At 46.1% G+C, this 21,890-nt stretch overlaps 1 protein-coding gene across 1 annotated transcript in view; it reads left to right on the top strand.

Annotated features, from left to right (window-relative positions):
• The window catches only part of LOC121200340 (guanine nucleotide exchange factor VAV3), a 64,474-nt gene that overhangs the window by 28,191 nt on the left and 14,393 nt on the right, over positions 1-21,890 (top strand). Inside the window, exons 3-19 of the mRNA XM_041065588.1 lie at positions 50-108; positions 308-373; positions 2,332-2,440; positions 2,849-2,950; positions 4,118-4,186; positions 4,400-4,503; positions 4,623-4,722; positions 5,019-5,114; positions 7,360-7,428; positions 7,555-7,641; positions 7,733-7,818; positions 8,376-8,508; positions 12,070-12,179; positions 15,155-15,256; positions 17,563-17,654; positions 19,439-19,461; positions 20,142-20,160. Coding sequence (XP_040921522.1) covers positions 50-108; positions 308-373; positions 2,332-2,440; positions 2,849-2,950; positions 4,118-4,186; positions 4,400-4,503; positions 4,623-4,722; positions 5,019-5,114; positions 7,360-7,428; positions 7,555-7,641; positions 7,733-7,818; positions 8,376-8,508; positions 12,070-12,179; positions 15,155-15,256; positions 17,563-17,654; positions 19,439-19,461; positions 20,142-20,160 — 1,426 coding nt within the window. The remainder of the gene's footprint in view (positions 1-49; positions 109-307; positions 374-2,331; positions 2,441-2,848; positions 2,951-4,117; positions 4,187-4,399; positions 4,504-4,622; positions 4,723-5,018; positions 5,115-7,359; positions 7,429-7,554; positions 7,642-7,732; positions 7,819-8,375; positions 8,509-12,069; positions 12,180-15,154; positions 15,257-17,562; positions 17,655-19,438; positions 19,462-20,141; positions 20,161-21,890) is intronic.

Genomic DNA, 21,890 nt, shown 5'->3' with positions numbered 1-21,890 from the left:
TATGATGTAATGATGATGACACGATAACACATCCCTGTCTCCTCTGCAGGTCATGGACACACTGTCCAAACTGTCCCACACAGCGACTGCACAACAACCTGGAATCAGGTGTGTTTCATGAAAAGACACCGAACAGAACGGAATCATGTATTCATCTGTTCTCTGGAGATTTGAGTCATTCTGATTATTGTGTGATGATGTTCTGTAATGTTACTTTATATAAACAACACAGTGTGAGACAGAGTTATTTAACAACACAACACGTCCTGTGGCAGCTGACACTAAATACTTTGTTTTCCCTTCAAAGGCCTTTTCCAACAGAGGAGAGTGTGGAGGACGAAGACATTTACAACCACCTGGAGGATCTCATAGAGTACGTTCCCTCTCCTCCTCTCCACTCCTTCTCTCCCCTCCTCTCCACTCCTCTCCTCCCCTCTCCTCCTCTCATTCTCCTTTGCTGATTTATTTCCTAACATGTTAAAAGTCTACAGGCTGTTGTCGGTGCAGGCGACATTTGTTCCCGGGGTGTTGACTGGAAGGCAGCCACCTCCTCCTCGTCTCCCGCCACGCTCTCCCGCTCTTTTCTGAGTGAACCATAAGTGGTGTGGGTTTGTTGCTTGATCATTTCTTCAGCCTGTTTTCACACCCTGTCCCCCGAGGACTTATGAAAGTGTTGCTGATTTAAATCACAGATCCCCGTTTGAACCTGAAGAAACCGTTTTAGAATCAACCTGTTTTAACCTGACACTTGAACTTAACACACGACCACAACTAATCGTCTTATGGCTGTTTATTTCATCAGAACAACAAATGTTTGCTAAAATAAAAATCAAAGAACAAAATCCTAACATGACATAATCCAGCCACAGTGTGAACAGGACTCCTGCATGAAAGCAGTCAAAGCTCTTTATGTAGAAAATGTAAAAACTGGATCTGAAAGATTTAAGAAACGTGACAGTATCGTGGTTCATGTGGATTTTTGAGATACTGAACGATACTGAAGTTCAGGTGAAGGGCTTCCTCTGGTCGGCCATGTTAGCCAGCGTCAGCCACCTCTTCTTCTTCTTCTTCTTCTTCTTCTGCTGATGGAATCTGTGTTTGGAATGAGGCCTTCATACCTACAGAGGGAGCAGATCCTCTCCCACAGAGCCCACCATGCTGACCACCATTATTCTACAGTAGCCCAGAATGGACAAACCAAACACTGGTTTCAGAGAGGGCCTTTTATGTTTTTATGTAACCTACAGGCCACCGTAGGTTCTCCTACACGCCTGGAAAGGGAGGGGTGAGGGGAGGGGGGATTCAGTTGGTTGCAATCTACAACTTCACCACAAGATGTCACTAAATCCTACACAGTGGTGCTTTGAGCAGAGACCATGAACACGTATGTGGAGAAGGGCGGAGCTCCTGTACGCCAGCAGAGACAGGATCAAATGTCAATATGTTATATAAAATGAGACCTAACAGGAAGTTAGGGTGAGATGCTTTCCATAACACACACACACACCTGCTGCTATGATACAGCTACTGTGAACCACACACTAACTATGAGAGGGGTGGGCTCAGCAGGTCGGCCCAGATCATATCTGATTGGAGAGATCAGCTCAGTGTAAGTGATGTATGTTTACACACTGTACCACATCAGATTATATAACAGGAACCTGTGGAGCCTCTTACAGTCCATGAAGAACATGTTCCACAGTCACATGTTCTTCATGTTCTTCACCCCTCACTCCTCACCCCTCACTCCTCACCCCCACCCCTCACTCCTCACTCCTCACCCCTCACTCCTCACTCCTCGCTCCTCACCCCTCACCCCTCACTCCTCACCCCTCACCCCTCACCCCTCACTCCTCACCCCTCACCCCTCACTCCTCACCCCTCACATGTCCTGGTCCTTTCATTCTCAGTGTGGAGACTCTTCTATGAGAGTTTTTCCTTTCAGGGACATTTGGTTTGAAGGTACACACATAAAAACTCCAGACACACACACACGCGCGTAGTGAGTCATGTCGTCTTAGCCCAGTTGCACAGTAATTGGCTCAGATGTGAGCTGTCAGAACAGGCCTGTGGCTCTACTGTGTGTGTGTGAGTGTGCGTGTGTGTGTGTGTGTGTGTGTGAGTGTGCGCGTGTGTGTGTGTGTGCGCGTGTGTGTGTGTTCCTGAGCCACTTTCACAGCCATGGATTAAGTGTTGTCCCAGACTAACAAGATTTGTAATATAGCATTAAAATCCACGTCTGTTAAACCAGAACTCTGTGTGTGTGTGTGTGTGTGTGTTCATCACTGTAAAACTCAACGCCACTTCCATCTTCTGTCACGTGTGCCGCAGTGAGAACGGGGTGGAGGATGAGGAGGATCTGTACGACTGCGTGTATGATGATGAAGATGGCGGAGAGATCTATGAGGACCTGATGAAGACGGAAGCCGTCCCTCCTCCGGTCAGTCCACTGTCAGAGACGCAGGTGTCCTCAGTCTGACACCTGCGTCTGAGTTAGAGCAACATTTCCACACTCACTGATCGATCGAAAGGTTCCATACATTTATTTCACTGTGAATCTGGACACGTGCAGAAAATGTCTCTGCCTTCACTGGATCTGTGCGTCTTTAAAACACGGAGAATTAAAGTCTTCAGATTTAAATCACAGAATAATTTGATATATTTAGATTCAGACTTTGTGTTTTTAACTGAGCAAATGATTCTGTTGACATTTCTCCTCTCGATTCAAAGTTTTCTGTGATGAAAGCCTCACATTCTGAGGATCTCTGACCTTCCTCAGACGTACTGACGGCATCTACGCACACCTGTGTGTGTGTGTCTGTGTGTGTCTGTGTGTGTCTGTGTGTAGGCGTTTCACAAGCAGGCGGAGACTGACATCAGGAGCTGCTGTTTAACAGAGATCAAGCAGACAGAGGAGAAATACACTGAGACCCTGGAGTCTATAGAGAAGGTAGAGACTGGCTGAGGGACCTGACACGTCTTCAGTCTCATTTATTCCTCTGGATCGTTCTGTTTGCTGTTTCCTCTGATGTTAGTGTTTATAATGACTGTCTGTATTTATCACACCTGTTAGATTTACACTGAGCTCTGAAGCAGGTGTTGGCTGAGTCTGAGCAGTGAGAGTGACTGAATCTGCCGTGTCCTCCGTTCATTCAGCTCTGCAGGAACAGAAACTTTTTTTTTTTTAAACTTCATTTTATTTGTGTGTGTAAACAGGGATGAAATAACAGGAAACAAACTGCAGCTGTGAGACGAGCAGCATTTTTTCTCACCACTCTTCAGACTTATAACAGTCACATCATTTGTTTTTCAGATGTCCTGAGACTCAGTTTTCTGTAAACCGATAACCATCATCAACTGTGGAGCTGATTATTTGGTCTAAATGTTTTTTCTGACATGAGTCCACATTCAGCGTCAGAGAGTCAGACCCGGGAGTAAAGGGTCTTTCTGTGGGTGGGGGTCGTCCCACGCCTCGGGACGACAGTAGAAACAGCTTTGGGTGTAATGGGAAAAATAATGAGTGGTATGAACAGTCTGTGCTTCCACAGAGAAATGAGGGACAGGATGTGGTTTTATTTTTGAAGCTGGTGAGGGGTAAAGAGTAAACCCAGCTCAGCTTAAAACAAACTGCACCAAAAGACCAGAACTCTGAGGAACCCCCTTTGTCGTGGACGTTTTCCACCTGACCCTGCACTCCACAGGACTGTGGCAGCCCCCGCCGTCTCTTGCCCCCACCCAGCCACAGCTACTTGTCTTCCCCCTCTTGTGTACGTTCACGTCTGGAAAAAGAGCGCGCCTGATTTCCCAGCGGAATGTCTCAGTAGATGCCTTTCGATATGAAGTGGATGGTGGAATTTAGTTTGTGCTCGCCCGCTCCTCTGAGATGTAGAGGTGACGGTGCGGCGGCAGCTTTCTGAGAGGAAATCATTAAATTGCAAACTCTGAAAATGAGATTATTGTCGTGACCCAGACGGCCCTGCTTGTTTTTGCTGACTGCAGCTCTTTTCAGCTTGGCCCCTATAATATAATAGCTTCTCTCAAAATGACTTTCCCGCTCTGACTCCAGAGGGACGAGCCTCATTCTCTTGTATTCTCTCTCTCTCTCTCTCTCCTGCAGCACTTTATGTCGCCCCTCGCCATGTTTTTATCCACGGTGGAGATGGAGAAGGTGTTTGTGAATATCCCGGTAAGTCACCGTTTGACTCTGCGCGGTGTAATAATCCAGCCGGCAGGTCACCTGGAGGTCAGAGCACTGTTCACTGCTTAATTCATTACAGAAAGTTACTGCTAATGTATTGATTGAAGTGAAAGTAGAGCTGAAATGATTTTCCTCTGAGTGAGAGTAATGATGGCGGCGACCTGATGCAGATCAGCATTAAAGTTTGCTGTTGTGTTTCAGGACCTGGTTAAAGTTCACAAATCTTTACTGCTGGAAGTCCAGGACTCAGTCCACCACAGAAGTGCCCAGAACCTTTACCAGATCTTCATCACCTTCAAAGAGAGGTACCTCACACGCTTTGTAAGCTCTGCCTCTCCTCTGCACCGTCAGGACTTAGTGTCCTGCTGTGTCCAGTTCAGTTTGTGTGTCTGTTGTTGAGTTTCTTCTCTTCCATCTGTCGCAGGTTGTTGATCTATGGGAAATATTGCAGCCATGTGGAAACAGCCATCGCCACTCTGGACAACATCAGCAAAGACAGAGAGGACGTTCGCATGAAGCTCGAGGTCAGAGCCTCGTGTTTGTGATAAATGATAAATGAGTCATGATTTACAGCCACGGGGACACTGTTCACTCGTCAGCCTCTCAGAGTGGTCAGAGGACACCCCCAGGTGGTGACCTGAGGTATTGCAGGTGATACCACAGCTGACAGCATGCTGTACTCTGTACTGTAAAGTTTAAATTCATTTTTTCCCCTGAAACACAGCTCTGACCCTCTGAGGAGAAACTCTGCTCTGAGGATCTGTTTGATAATTCAAAGTAAAATCATGCACTGATTCGTTTATGTGCTGTGTCTGTACAGGAATGTTCAAAGAGAGCCAACTATGGCAAGTTCACACTAAGGGATCTGCTGGTGGTTCCTATGCAGCGAGTCTTGAAGTACCACCTTCTGCTCCAGGTACGGGACTCAGACGGTGTCATGGTTTTATGGTTTCCTGCTTTAGATTCATGATGAAAACATGATGTGATGTCCTATCACCCTCTGAACTACATTCACCCTCCCTGCTTTAATCTCCTACTTCTTACTCCAGAGTATTTATCTGATACCTGTGCAGTTACTCTGCAGGTGAAGCTTTCAGATATAAAACATGAAATCAGTAAAATGTGATTCATGTTAAAGATTAAAACATCAAATTAAAAACAGGATATAAAGAAGCGTAAGTATATTTTGCTGATTAAACTTTGTAGTTTTACTAAAGTAAAGTTTGGAGAATTTGACTCTTCAGTAACTCAAAACCAAACTGAGCCGTATCTGAAGTCGGTTACTGTCTCTGTAGATGATGAAAGCTGGACAGAAACTTTGAGTTAAGAGTCTCTGCATGTTTGTGTATGACTGTCAGGAAGAGGACTCCCTGTCACTACCCCAGACCTCCACCAGAGGCGCTGTCGTCCATGCTTTGTTCCCCCTCTGCCTTTGTCCTCCTGGCTCTGAGACTCCTCTCGTCTGTTTCTGTCTCTTCTTTATGACTGTCAGTCTGAAATGACCCGCACGTAACTGTCATCCGATCGAGACAATCAAAGAGACACAGAGAGAAAACAGATAAAGTGAAGTGAGGACTGACAGAGAGAGCAGCAGCAGACAGAGACAGACGGAGGGTGAGGCTGTGAATCTGTCCATGGGAAGTTTCTCAGGTGTCCCAGACGGTGCAGACGTCCCCAGTTTGGACAGTTCAGTGACCCACAGGATGAAATTTGACTTAACTTTATTTAATATTTCATTATTTTTTAAATATTGACATTTGTCAAAGATCAGAAGATGCATCATTTCTGATGAACAGGATAAACACGCTTCATTTCACTAAAGCTCAGAGTAAATAATATAATAAATAATAATGAATAATATTTTCAGTGATTCATTAGCTAATAAACACTGAGTTAGTAAGGCCTGTGTGAATTATGGGATGTGCACATCCACAGCATGTCCAACAGAACAACACGCCACACATGTCACACATGTTGTGTTTTCACAGCGTTCACCTGATCACCTGAAAAAAAAAAACCTCTGCAGGAGCAAAGTGTTGATCCCACAGAGGTCTGATGTCGTGCTCCCTGACTTCCTTCTCTTTCTGCCTCTTTCTCCCTGTCTTTTTTGTCATCAGTCTCTCTCTCTCTCTTTCTTCGCTCATCATTTCTCTCCCCCCTGAACCCACAACAGCACGTGTCCCTCAGTGAGTCCATCATGTACGGTCCCGGCTATCAGCGTGACCCCTCCCTTCCCCTGTATCTCTGTGGATGTGGGAGCGAGGCCTGAAAAATAGGACTCTGTCGTGTTGCCAGTGATAATAATGGGCAGGTTGAGCTTGACTGACACCGGGGATTTGTGCAGTGCCAAGCAGACATATATATCTCCCTCAGCAGCTCAGTGTGTGTGTGTGTGTGTGTGTGTGTGTGTGTGTGTGCAGGTTGTTTGTATGAACCTGTGTGAAGGACATGCACGGCATCCTTCCTTATCCTCCACTGCTGAGGTCTAGATGTCTCGTTTATGCTGCAGCCAGACATCGGAAAGCAATTTCAGATACACACTTGCACACACACACCTGCAATAGATGAATGCACACACGCACACACACACGCACACACACACACAGTATCTGATTTACTTCAGGACAGGATTCTTCTCGCAGTCGCCTCCTTTCATTTCGTATCTGGAGACAGAGCCTCACGTTCTCGGGTGTGTGGGATGTGGATCTGCTGTTCATGTTTACATGTTGCTGTTGGGTTTTCATTGACAGATTTACTGATCAGATTGATCAGAAAAAGTCTTGCTCACATAAAACTAAACTGCAACAGAAAAAAAAACATAACAAGGAAGTTTTCCACTTTAATCTCTGATCTCTCAGTTCCACATCCACCTGCAGACTCCAGCATCATGAAACTGTTTTATGGTTCTGTTCAGACTCTCACAGCACCTGGTTCAGGTTCAGGTGAGATCCTGTTTATTCACATTGAACCTGAACCACAGACGGGATGGATGTGGATCTGGATGTGAACCTGCTCCTTCAGCTAAATCCTACTGTTTTTGTCAGCTCAGGAAAAGTTGTTCTGGAGACACGTGGTTTTCAAAGGACAGTGACATGAAAGAGGTGTTACCATGGGAAACCTGGGTGCTCACGGTCTGTGTGTGATTGGTTTCTGTCCAATAGGAGCTGGTGAAACACACTCACGATGCCACAGACAAGAGCAACCTGCGGACGGCACTGGACGCCATGAAGGTACATTTTACATTAACCAGTAAAATAACTGGTGTGTAACCAGGTCTCATGTGTCAGAGCTTTGGAAGGTAAATGGTGTGTTTATGAAACTAAAAGGAAAGACTCTGTTGTCTGATCTGTTTACAGGACTTGGCTCAGTATGTTAACGAAGTCAAGCGAGACAACGAGACGATGAGAGAAATTGATCAGTATCAGAAATCAATTGAAAACCTGGTAAGTCACATGGTTCTTCCAGGAAATGAGAGGCTGATCTCAGCTTCAGAATATTTCACTCGTCAATCTTTGGCTTTCTCTTCGACTGTAGAATCAGCCTCTGAGTAAATACGGGAGACCCAAAGGTGACGGGGAGGTACGGGTGGCCTCGGTGGACAAACGAGCCAAACAGGACAGGTGAGCTGTCAGGTTGACACGCTGCTCCACTGAATAACTTGAATCAGGTGCTGTGGTTGGAAAACTACCAGAGCGTGTTACTTCAGTCCAGAGTGAGCGACACCGCAGTCAGTCAGTGCATATTTTTATCGTCTCGCCTCTGGATTAAACTCCATCTGAAAACTGAAGCTGCAGTGGAACTCTGTCCACAGACAGGAAGGCACTGCTGGTCTCACCCTCCTTCTGTAGGACTGTGTTCATCCAGCACCTGTCGCCCTCCTGATGAGCTGTCTGCTGTATCTTAAAACAACACTCACCTCGAGCTTGAGGCAAATATAAAGTGTAAAGTCAGTTCAGGAGCCGGAGCAGAATGCACCCAAAGCACACAAACCCGTGTTAAAGGTCCAGGTTCAGGAAGCAAAGGAAACTAGCTGTGTCAGAAATAATTCATGCTACAGCTTTAAGTTTAACAGGAGAACCTGGAATAACGTAATTGACAGTTTTTTACAGAGTAACGTGAAAAACTGGTCGCGTCACGTTTGACTTTCAGTGACTCTGACACTGTGTTTGAACCACAGACACATCTTCCTGTTTGATGCTGCTGTCATCGTTTGTAAGAGACGCGGAGACAACTACGAGATGAAGGAAGTGATCGACCTGCACCTCTTCAAGGTCACCAACAACCCCACGTCGGACAAGGAGAACCGAAAGGTCTGCACACAGACAGACAGACAGAGAGACAGACAGACAGACAGGCAGACAGACAGACAGAGAGACAGACAGACAGACAGACAGACAGAGAGACAGACAGACAGACAGACAGGCAGGCAGGCAGGCAGAGAGACAGACAGACAGACAGACAGACAGAGAGACAGACAGACAGACAGACAGGCAGGCAGGCAGGCAGAGAGACAGACAGACAGACAGGGACAGACAGAGAGACAGACAGACAGAGAGACAGACAGACAGACAGACAGACAGACAGACAGGCAGGCAGGCAGGCAGGCAGAGAGACAGACAGACAGACAGGGACAGACAGAGAAAGACAGACAGACAGATTATTTTCATGATTGATTACGCTGTCGATTAGTTTCTCGATCGGTCCATCAGTGGTGTCCCACAGCCCAATGAGCTCATTTTATTTTTGTTTGTCTCCTCTAATGTCAGGTTGATCTTTGACCTCGCTTCAGGAAGTGATGTAAAAAATGTTCGTTACAATTTAAAAAGTATTTTCATAAGAACCGTGTTTCAGCTCTTCACCAGGCTCTGTCACCGCAGGCTTCAAAGCACAGGTGTACCTAACAACATTAATGATGGCTCTGTTTCCCGGGTAACTAAGAGTCTTCACAGACATGGCTCCATCTGTTATGTTTAGCGACATCAGAGCAGGGACCTGGAGCTGGCTCCTCTCAGCCATTATCAGCTCCTCTGACTGGTTGCACCTGGGTTTTACAGGTCGAAGAGACCAGTGTGAGGACGGTCCACTGATGAAATGATGCTTAGGCTCAGTGTTTTCTCATGGTGTCTCTGGAGCATCACGGAGACTGACCTCAGTGTCAGGGATGCTGCTTTGCCTCAGACATGCAGAAGCATTAGCTTCGATTAAAGCCAGCTCTAACTACACTGGTAGCTCCTCCTGCCAGACGCTCAGACCACACACAGGTTATTCCTCACATTGGCACTAAACATTGAAAGACGTTTCTCTCTGTGCTGCACTGAAAAACCAAAGCTTTCAGCGATGGAAACGTGGGCTTTGAACTTTAATCCAGTGAAAAATGTGTTCCACTAACTCTGACAGCCAAATGTTTATTTCTCCAGTTAACACCTCTTAGTCCAGATCCGTCACAGCTGAGAGGAAAGTGTGATTCACACCTCTAATTTTATTGTTTTTACCTACAATGCGGATGCTTTGATTTCTCGGGTGGCGTCTCTTTGAATCCACACCGATTCACTTCACTTACTGAGAGAGAAAATATGTCTTCAACATTTAGCTTTTAATTTTATGGTGTGTTACCACCATTATCAAAAAGCAATAACCCACTTTAGGCTGTGATTTGCAGTGACTTTATAACAGCCACAGCAGCTTCTCATGACATTTAATTTCACCCTGGGCTGTGAGCGCTGTGCAGTCCGTCCTAACAGGGTTAGAGGGACATGATGAGCACACCCTGACTCCCACTGTTTCACCATAGCTTTCATATACGGAGTGTCAAAGTAATGATTATAGAATTTACTTATGAACATGCTGTGAAATAAAAAGAACTAAACAAGCGTCTCATATAACCTCCAGTCAGCTGTAATGGAGGGAAGTCGTGCTCTGTTGTGTTCATTATTGCCTCTTTATGACTGAGTCAGCAAAGCTCAGAAACCACGTTGGACTCCTGACAAACCAATTAACAGCAGCACTTCAGCTTAATGAGCAGCCGTAGCCATTCATCACCAATGCAGGTTCGTAAAACTGAGTGAAAACTGAATTAAGCTGCTTGTTGGCGGAGTTTTAGAAACACGTGGACCAACGTGTGGACCAGCGTGTGGACCACACCGCTGCCTCTCGGCTCCGCTGCCTCTGATGTGCTGCTGAGACCAACTCGCAGCACAAACGACAAAGTCATCAGAGGAAAAGAATCTTAAATAATTTGGTAGATGCTTGTTCCAGCACATGTTTTACATTGTCTTGGTCATTTACCAGCATCACACTGAAACAGTGGCAGATAAGAACAGTCTGCCTCCTCCCAGATGGTGTTATCATTAAAACTCATTTTGGGCCTGACTATACACACACACACAGACACACACACACACACACACAGACACACACACAGTGAATACTAAGTGCCAAGTGGTGAAAAATATTGCCAATCATAATGAGGGATGATATCTAAGGCGTGCCAGCAAACAATGATTTGGGTAATAATGATGTTGTAAATAGCAGACATTAGCAGGCGCAGACCCATATGGGCTCATAGAGTTATTTTTCATGGACGCTGCTGACAGCTCAGTGTCACTCTCCTCTGACATGATGGATGTGATGCTGATTGTTCGGTGACATGTTTGTGATGGAAACACCAAAGATGTCGGCGGCTGTCTGAAGGAGGCCGCAGCGACAGCCTTCATCACTCAAAGAAGCAAAACCATCACGTTTACATACAAGTCATGTGGAGGTGAAGGCAGATGGACACGTCTGTTTGAGTCAGTCGGTGACGTGTAATGCTTCACACGTGTTGCAGACGGACAGAGTTAGCAGCGGCGTAGTGAACACGTGGAGCATTTAGCAGCTGAAGAGTCAGACAGAGGGAACAGGGACTGAGTCTGAGTCTGGGCTGAGGTTTGTCAGCACCACGACTCCGAATGAACAGTACTGTGCTTCAGAGTCTGAAAAGCTGATAGTGTGTCAGTCAAAAAAGCAGTGAGTGCAGATTTACTGCTGATCGTGTTTCTGATATGAGCAGGGTTCACTCGGGCACGGTGACCCTCGTGGTGAACAACATGAGCAGAGACTGAAAAACATTAAATTATCAGCCTGGATGTGGGTTTCTTTTAAAATCTGGAGATAACCAGGCAAAAAAGAGCTAAACTGACAGAGAGACAGACAAACACCTCCTCCTCCTCCTCCGTACAAATTGGTAGCTCGACGATATCTTTGCTAAGCGTAAGCCTTCGTGTCCGCTGGGAATGCCTCTGTGGAGCTGCTTCCCTTTTCTCCTCTCCCTCAGTAGAGAAGACGAGCCGCTGTGCTTCCTGACAGCACTGTGAGCTTGGCATGTTTTTAGCCTTCAGAGCTGAGTACTGAAAGTTCAAAACCACAACTAGGAGCCAAAAAAAGTGCATCTCACCAGCATCTGCTTAGTAATGCTGTTGAAAAAACAGAAGCATGTGTTGACACAGAGGCTAATAGACTAATATTTGGCCTTTGAAGTGGGCGATGGAAGCTGATTACAGGCCCACTCGCTCCGTGGGTGTGTGCATGCTGTCTGATGCCCAGCAGTTATATGGCACGGCTCCTTCACACTCGTTTCCTCTTCTCCTTCATGCTCTTCTTCTCAGTTCTTCCTCTGTCTGTCAGCTCTGCCGCCCTCCTACCCTTCAGCCTTTGTGTTTATTCTCCCCGAGGCATCCCTCTTTCATTTTGCATCTCTTTGTCTCCATCTGTCTCTCTGCAGCCTGTCTCGCTCAGCTCCTGCCACATCCTGCTCCGTTTGTCTTTCACACACTTTGTTTGTTGTTGTTGTATTTTCTGTTTTCAGATGTGTGTGTTTCTCTCTCCTGTTGCAGTGGTCCCACGGATTCTACCTCACTCACAACCAGGGCCAGAGCGGCTTTGAATTCTTCTTCAAGACCAAAGAGTTGAAAAAGAAGTGGCTGGAGCAGTTTGGCATGGCCATGTGAGTGTGTGTGTGTGTTTTCTGTGCGTGTGTCCGTTCATGTGTAACAGTGCGATAAGAGTGTGTGTCTTTTTCTGAGCAACACACTGCCTGTCCTGTTCTTCAGGTTGGACCAAGTGATGATTTATGACAGAAATGTGAGCGGATAACAAGATGCTCACTTCACTTCTGCTTTAAAACAAAAACATAAACAGCAACATGAAAAAATAAACTTTAAACTGGGGCCTGAGGAGCAAGCGTCACCACACAACATACCACACAACACACCACACAACACACATCGCAACACACAGCAGAACAAAGAACAGAACAAAGAGCAGCCAGACTTAAATACACAGGAGTGATGAGCAACAGGTGAAAGCAATCAGGGCGGGGCACACAATCAAAAAAGGAGGGAAACCAGACAAAGACAGGAAGTAGAACAAGACCTGATACACTAGGGACAAGACTTCAAAATAAAACACAAAAATACAAAAATACACAACCAAAACAAGAGTAACTTGACTAAAGAAACACAACAGGAACCACTAACGCTTTGTGGAACAGTGCAGGACACCTCTGACGAAAGCTGGAAATTACACTGATGCTGGTGGTGAGAGCTTCAGATGAACAAAGAAGCAAAGTGTCACGTGGAAAGAAGCTGAGACGACGGTTCTGGTGAACGCAGCTCGCTGCTGCATTTCGCCGTGGGTTAATTCTGGTGTCTAACATGCAGAGATCATATTGTAAGAGTTATCCTGCTGATTAATGACGCAGCATTGTCCTCAGTTTGAGAAACAGCCACAGAGAGTAGATCAGCTGCAGCTCCATCACCACCATCTGCTCATGTTACTGAGGAAGTCAGACACACTGAGCTCAGGAAGGTGTGTGTGCATCATGACAGTCTGAGGACTGTGCGATGTAATAACGTATGAATCCTGACTCCTCCTTCCTCACACTCACTCCGTCTCCTTTGTGTGTCTCTGGATCAACTTTCGGTTCCTAAAGTTTAATTCTGATATGTCTCCGTTGTAACAGTCTGAGCTGCACGTGTTGGAAACTAATTCACCTTAATTCTGCAAATAAAACCTGTGAGGTCTTTTATTGTGAAATGCAGTAATCCCCTCTCAGAGCAGGAGCCAGTTTCCTGTCCTCCTCCGTCATAGACAGTGGAGCTTTACAGTCTGAGAGAAGAGGCTGAGATCTGCTGAGATCTCAGTCACTGTCTGAAAGTCCTGACATGTTAACCACTGCAGACGTGTGAATTTACATGTTGAGGATTTATTCATGCAGGCGAAGCAATGGGCTGAGTTAAAGGGCTAAAGTTTCTCCTTTAGCCTGAGCTGAAATATCTGATATTAGAGTATTAGATTAGGTTTTTGTCAGAGGCCTCGCTGCAGCGACAGCAGCAGCAATTAGTAAGAGCAGCAGGATCTCAGGCTGCTGCAGTTAGTACAGAAGTACAGAAATAAAAACCAGGAAAAAAGAGTAAAGAAAAGAAATCTGTGAAACACAGAGACAAGCAGCAGGCTGTAACAGGAAGTGAGGAAGAGGATGAGGAAGATGACGTGTGGTGTGATGTGAGAAAACGGGCTTTGGTTGATTAACGTTCTGGGCTGATTTAACAACCTGTGAGACCAGAGAGGCGTTACCAGACACTGTTACCTAGCAGCTTATCTGGGAACAGTTGTTTTCACACTTGCCGCCTTTATTTCCAAACCACCCGCTGTTTGCTGCTCGACTGAGCTCAGCAGCCTCGAGGGTTTGGTAGAGAGACATTTAAAGTCCAGCAGAGAGCGAGCTGAAAGTCAGAGGAATGACGTCACGTCGTATTTCAGTTTTTACGTCCTGAAAACGTGAGCGCGTCTGTGGACCGTACGAAGGAAGAGGCCGGTCAGAGTCAGACAGGAGGGAACAGTTCATCGTGTTTCTGTAATAAACACCACAGCAGCATTTCCTGTGTCTTTCACTGTGAATATTTTTCTGTGCTGGACTCTTTCCTCTGAAAAGCAGATATATTGATTGACCCCAGAGGAGAGGACGCCGCTGAGACTCTCCTCTGACACATTCTTCCACCTCAGCTCTGTTTGTCCTATTTCCCTGAGAACATGCTGTAACCCTTCACTGTGACTAATTATCTGAGGCCTCAGAAGCAGCACCTGTGCGTATGAAGCACAGAGTAACAGTGTCATGAAAACAGACGCAGACCCACAAACAGGCTGCGGTGCTGCAGGCAAACACACACACACACACACACACATACAGTATATATATACAGAGACACACACATATGCATCCATGTCCCAAGGGGCCACAAACACCTCACTCCGAGCAGACCTTCCCTGTCTCTCTGCACTTCTCTCCCTCCTGCTTCAAAGAAGCGTATCAGTGAAATGTTAGCGTGGCTGTGGAGAGTTTGTTGTTGGAAGAGTTTGTTAAAAGTGAAGATGAGTTTTTCTTTTTGCTTTGAAACAGACGTTTTTACCAAAGAACTGTTTAGCACACGCTGATTTTCACTCATTCATTTAGACACATCGGTAACTGACAGTACAGCCAGCCTTAGCTGTCTCATGGTGAAGCAGGTATGAGGAGACACTCTTCTGAAAACTCTGTGGTGCGTTCGAGGACACTCCAGCACCTGATGTTTGGCTGACAGAGCATTTTCGATGCAGATTTACTGATTATTCTTTTGAAATGTTTGTTATTCATCCTTTGGATTTGATTAGCAGACGTCTTGGTTCCTGATCAGCGTGTGCTTGAACTGCATCAGCATGTGGCGGCAGTGAAACGTGAGCGTGGTTCAGCGTGGCGGACCCTGAAGTTTCAGTTTGTTTGATTCTTAGTGGGATGTTGTTGCTGTGCAGTGAAGTTCCAGGTCAGACAGAAGGTTGCAGGTCTGTGTGTGTGCAGAAAGCTCAGTGTGCGACACGAGGCGTGTGTGTGCTGTGAACTTAGGTTTGTGTGATCTGATGTTTGTTGTTTTGTGTCTTGTTTAGATCCAACATTCGTCCTGAGAACGCCACTAACAACTTCCACGAGTTTCGTATGCACACGTTTGACAGAATAACCTCCTGCAACTCTTGCCACATGCTGCTGAGGTAAGAGGCCAATTATTATTCACACACACACACACACACACACACACACACACACACACACACACACACACACACACACACACACACACACACAGACACACACACACACACACACACACACACACACACACACACAGACACACACACCAGAAGAAGCACAGCTCCTCTTCAAGGCTGTCGTCAGACATAAAGACTGAGGACAGACGTGGACTCTTTCCCCTCAGACTGTCAGGACTCCTTTAAAAGCCTCTCCTCTCCTCACATTCCTCTCCAGTGTACCCGAACAATCTATTCGTCACTTTGCCTTCACTCCACTCTTCCTCTGCACATGTGCCTTAGTTACACAAAGTTTCTTTTGAATTTTCTGAATGGTATCGGCACCCAGAGGACCGTGCCTCATGGTCCTTCTCACAGCGGGAACGACTGAGTGGTTTCTCCTGCAGAGGACGGCGAGGAAAAATGTCTGTCACACTTCAGCTCCTCTTCAAGGCGATGGATGGAGGAAGGGGACAAGATTATTGCAGAGTGAATATACAGAGCCGGGCTCTGAGGTCACGGCAGAAAAACAAGCATAAAGCAGGGCCGGTCTGAAGCAGCTGCTGAAGGGCAGCTTTTCATCATCGTGGTGAGGCTGCTGTTAGGTTTTTCTTTGAACAGCCATTGTTCATCTGAAACGTTTCATTACGGCTTTTCTCCTGCTGCTCTTTGTTTGCCGCACTTGTAGGAGGACGTTTGATTAATTTAAGAAGATGCTGAAAGCACAGATATCAAATCATGTGTCTGGTGACTCAAGTTTATTCTGTCATTTTAACATATATTTGAAGTTATGTTGGAAAGTTGGAAAATCTCAGTCTCCTTAATGTGTTTATTGGAACAAAGGTATGATTTGCTGTGTCCACTGTGTCTCTTTCATGCATGTGTCAAGACTAGGGAGGCAAGGACTAGGACCCAAATGACCGACCCCTCAGACGTCGTCCAAAATAATAATTATTTATTCTAACAAAGCATCAACAGGAAATTACTCATGAAGGAGGAAAGCAAACCAACTGGACAAAGTAACAAACAAGAATCACCCATAAAGGGGAAAACGTGAACACAGAATCACTCTGAGAGGAGGAAGACTGAACAATGAGCAAAACAAAGTCAGAAACAAATAATACACGACCTGACCGAGGAAACAGAGAGCATGAGACTGAACGTATGACAACGGCATGAGACAAAAACAAACTGACAAAGACACAGAGAAACCACGAGGCTTAAATACACCGGACAAAGGGAAACAGGTGACACCAATTAGGGCGGGACAGACAATCACAAAGGAGGGAAACAAGACAAAGACAGGAAGTAAAACAAGACAAGATACACTAGGGCAATGATTTCAAAATAAAACAGGAAGACAATATAGACACCAGACAAAAACATAATATAATTTACAGACTATGACAGTAAGTAAAACGAGACATGGTACACAAGAAATATACTTTCCAAAATAAAACTAAACTGAAACTGTCCACCAAAGAGTTCAAAACAAAACCAAAGAGTTCCAAAAACAGCCCCCTTAGGGGCTAGTCATGACAGCATGAATATATACACACATAGCTTTGACATGTTGGTAACATTCACCAGGTTGAGCTCTGCAATATGTCCTTTCATGTGGTTTTGCGGTGTCGTGCTGGGTTGGAATGATTCAGAGACACTGTTTCTGTCTCCTGTCCTCAGAAAGCACCAGTGTACCTGCATGCTAACTCCAGGCTCATTTTCTCAGGGAGGTTAAACAGACAATTAGCTGGGGAGCAGAGCAAAGCAGCCTTTACTTTCCTTTCATTTTAATAAGGGCCTCTGAGATGGTTATGTAAATGAATGGAAACAGAGCTACACACCACTGCTTCGCCCCCTGTGTGTGTGTCTGTCTGTCTGTGTGTGTGTGTACACTCCTTCTACACCAAGAACTCCACTGGTTTGTGTTCAGTATTAATTCAGGATGAGCTGATGCACTGTTTTGGTCTCACAAAGTCAGACCTGGGTGTGCTCACCTGCCCACCACACCTGTTGAATTGTGTCCTGCTGCTGCTGCTGAGTTGGAACATCCTGAATCTATATTCAGTCTCTAACCAGGTGAAGGATCATCAGAGTGATGAAAACCATGTGTACAAAGTGTCACAGCAGAGCCACGGACGGAAACAGGAAACCTTCAGACCGTCCCTCCTCAGCCACGCGTCTCTCTGAGCCGTACAGTCTGTTGTTCTCTACATTCATGTGTTGCTTCTGCTGTGAAGTGATGAATTTTCCTGTCGCTCTGTCTGCAGGGGCATTTTCAACCAGGGCTACCTGTGCTCCAAGTGCGGTCTGGGTGCCCATAAAGAATGCCTGGGTCGCTTCGGCTGCTGTGGAAAAACAGGTAACCCTGCTTAGTCTTCAGTGCGTCTGACAGTCAGTGACTCTGTTGCACAACCTCATCAGCCTCATCCACCAACTGCACTGCAGTTTGTCAGAGAGACACTAAATCTGATTGTATGAACACAACAGCGTGAACATAGTGACAGATGAAACCTGATGTATGAGAGTCTCATGTGACTAATTATGTTGCACGGTGACATTCTGACGAGGAAGTGGAACAGGAGGAATCTGGGATTTTGCTCTAAATAGAAACAAACTGTATCCGTGTTGTTATTGCTCCAGACCAAGGTCACGGAGCGTTCGATCAGCATGGCAGACATTCGTTCCAAAGCTCCCCCGCCTCCCCTGGTGGCTCTGACACTTCAGAGCACCTTAAAGGCAGCGTCAGTCTGCAGCACTGCACCGACCCCCGAAGCTTAACAGCAGTTTTACTGAGGAGTTTTTTTATTATGCCCCTGATGTGTATCTGTCACTCAGCTCCCCGTGCAGGAGCTGACAGCTCTGAAAGAAATGGAGGGAAAACTTCAGACGCGTGGAATGAAAAGGGGGCCTTCAGAAACCGGCTTAGCATGTCCTCTGTGTGTGCGTGTGTGTGCGTGTGTGTGTGTGTGTGTGTGTGTGTGACAGAGAGGTGAGAAAACTAAATTCACACTTTTTTGTTTGTCGAAGTTCTTTTAGGTCTTCAAAGTGCACGTCTGTGTTCTCATAGCACAGAAACTCTGCATAATGTTTTTAAAGCTGAGCGATGGTACGTTTCATACAACACCTGCACACACTGTACCTGTGACGCTGCGTGTCACAGTGTGTGTGTGTGTGTGTGTGTATTCCCCGTGGCAAGCTGCCGGCTCCTGTTGGACCTGGCATCTGTCACGGTGCTATCAGGTCGCAGAGGCAATAACGCCGCTGCCAGGCCCACCTGGGCACAGAGTGTACCTGAGTAGATTTGGGCGACACCGGCAGCAGGAGAGCGCGATGCTGTGAAGCCGGGATGTCGGTTTGAATTCCCCCTCTCATTACTCCGCACAGTATCCATCCTCTGCAGGAGCAGGAAACTGTGCAGGGGTGAGAGGTCAGCACTGAAGTAACAGACATGAGTCGAAATATTTTACATTTCCGAGTAAAGTCTGAAACTTTACACAGAAGCTTCTTGTTTAGTGAAACAGGTCAGATCTGTATCTGCACCAGGTTCAGCTGAACGTCAGCCACATTAAAGCTCAGAAAGTTTCAGCAGCACAAACAATCACAGCGTCTCAGTGTAGGTTTGTGTGTGTGTGTCTGTCTGTCTGTGTGTGTGTGTGTGTGTCAGAGATAAGCCATTGTTTACCTGTATTTGTCTCTGTTATCAGCTCTCTGGCTGTGTGTTTGCGTAACAGGTCAAAGTTCACTACAGGAATAACAGGCAGTGTGTGTGTGTGTGTGTGTGTGTGTACAGGTATGCATGTGTTTATATAATTGTTGTGTTTGCACAGGTACAGGAGAATGTGTGTGTGTGTGTGTGTGTGTTTAGGGGGTGTAACCCATCCCTCAGGGAGCCAATGAAAGAAACTGGTGAAGCATAAAGCTCAGGTCTGCCCCCCTCCCTCTCCACCTCCCGCCTCGTTACCTCCTCTATCCCTGCTGTCAGGTAGTGGCAGTGCAGCAAAACAAAGCGAACCACGGTCAGACACGAGCGTCCGCCTCCTCCACTAATGAGGGACTGTTGCCTTGTTCCGACGAGTGTGTGCGAGTGTTTGTGTGCACCCACTAACCCGTCATTCACTATGCCTGTTCTCAAACTTCTTTCAGATCCGGGCTCCGTCAGAACTCAGGTGAGCTGCTGCTGTGTGTGTGTGTGTGTGTGTTGGTGTGTGTGTTGGTGTGTGTGCGTTGATGTGTGCACTGTCTGTCTGTCCGTGTCTTATGTTCGCCTCCTCTCTGAAGCTTTGCTGCACTTTGAAAGCTGCTCTCTCTGCACCTGATGCCAGAAATGAGCCTGTTTTTGCAGATTCACCCTCAGTTGTTTCAGAAAGTGCTGAGAGTCTCAAACTGGGAACCAGACTGGGATGACGAACAACACAAACTGGGGTTAAAGTTAGAAATGTCCCAGTGTGGTTTTATTTCTGGCGTCTGCTGTTGGAACCACAGAAAGAGAAAAACACAAAGTCAAAATGCAAAAGTTCCAACTTTTTAAAAAAGCAGCTGATCGTGCAGGTCAAAGTTCACACAGAGTGAACGAACAGTGCATTGTGTGTTTGTGTTCACCTGACTGCAGCAAGCTAACGACTGATCGAGCAGGTTGTGAGGGAGTGGAGTGGCACTGACTGTGTGTTAGTATGCTGATGTTGTGATTTGTGTGTGCACATGTGTTAGTGTGTGTATGCACAGAGTGTGTATGCACAGAGTGTGTATGCACAGAGTGTGTATGCACAGAGTGTGTATGCACAGAGTGTGTATGCACAGTGTGTGTATGCACAGAGTGTCACTTTCTCTGTGTGTGTTTTTCTTTCAGGGCAAAGATCGAGATCCAGGTGAGAAATCCAGAACACCTCACACACCTCACACACGTCACACACGTCAGCTTCTCCTCCTCTGTCTCTGTCCTTTCACTGTGAGTGTTAGTGTGCACAGAGACCAGAGACCAGATCCTGGTGTGTAATCCTGTCATGGTGTACGTCAGCTTTATACAATTCTAAAATTATTTATTTATTTGAAATGTATTTATTAATCGTCTTAGACGTTAACACAACTGTCTGATTGGCTTCATATTATAATGAGTAGACCTGTTAGATTTGAACGGTTGAATCATCGCAGCTGAGACTCGATCAGTGTCTGTGAACGGCTCGTGGAAACAGTTTAAATCAGCATCTGCTGTATTTCTGCTTCTCTCCCTCTTTGGTTTCTGTCTCTCAGTCTTTCTCCAAGAGAATACGACTAACATGCAGCATCGGTGTGTGTGTGTGTGTGTGTGTGTGTGTGTGTGTGTGTGTGTGTGGCCACACACACCCCGACGGCCTTTAATCTCTCATAAACCTGGCTTCAACACTCATTTTTCCACCCCTCCATCCATTATGATGCAGAAAATCACTTCTGACTGAAGACGCATTAAAATCAATAGGCATTTGATTGCCCCAGCTCTTGGTGTTTCGTAATATTTCGACGCTGCTCTCTTTGTCTGCTTTCAAAGGTGCACTCACACGTGGCTTGTCCTTGTGTGGATAGGAATGCAATTCATGCTCCCAGGACTCAATTCTCCACGGCCCTGTGTCTTTAGAAGTCCTATTCAGGCAAGCGAGCACATGTCAGGCTCCTCAGTGCCTCGGTGCTGGAACAGACCCTGAAAGAGAAGGCAGATATAGATGCATTAGCTTTCAGTGCAGTGTTGTTGACTTCTCTGTTATTTGCCTTTCACCCTTTTCTTCTTGCTCTCGCTTGAATTTCTTTTTCTCTGATTGTGTTCCTGCACAGCACTCTCACCGTGCAGAGCGGAGACAGATGTGTGCGCTCCATTTTACCGTGCTGCTCGTGTGAGATATGAGGCCTGCATTTGTTTGGCTTGGGCGGGAGCCTCGTAACAGATCTATTATAATTCAATCCCAGTGATTTCTTGGTGATTGATGGGATGTTGAAAATCAAACAGTGCCAGTCGAGGTCTTTCCCTCAAACAAGTTGAGTCTGATTAAAATGCACTTGCAGTGAAAAGCCTCACCGCTCTGTGATGTATGACCTGAGGAGCAGCAGGTTTCCATTAGAGCCTGTATGAATTCCCGTGTCCACACTGAGACTCTCCTGATTATCTGTTGTCTTCGAGCCTGATAACCTGCCGTGGTGTAAAGGTGTGTGTTTGTGTGCAGGTCCACATGTTTACTCCCTGTCATTACCACCTTTAATGGGGCCATAAACAGTTTAGTGGAGACGCATGTTTAGAATGACAGACGTGTCCCTTTAGACCTGAGGACAGAGACGTCACACATCAGAGGATCGGAGGACTCAGTGTCTCACACACCTGCTTCTGTTTTCTTGTTAAAATGTTGATTACAGTCTGGATTTCAAATAAATTCACTTTATTTCAAACTGATAAAACAGGAAATCTAAAATGCGTCAGCACCGCTTCTTCCTTTAAGATCATTTACTTTCAATTTCAAATGAATGTCCCAGAGTACTGGCTTAAATCAGACACTGTGTACCTGCTGTGTGCAGAATGAGGACCAGACAGAGTGCTGTGGTTCTGCTGCAGTACAGTTCATGTGGACACAGTGTA

This window comes from Toxotes jaculatrix, chromosome 20 (assembly GCF_017976425.1).
Source record: "Toxotes jaculatrix isolate fToxJac2 chromosome 20, fToxJac2.pri, whole genome shotgun sequence".
Lineage (NCBI taxonomy): Eukaryota > Metazoa > Chordata > Actinopteri > Toxotidae > Toxotes > Toxotes jaculatrix.
The sequence above is the reverse complement of the archived record's forward strand: the minus strand, read 5'-3'. Positions and strand labels throughout refer to the sequence as shown.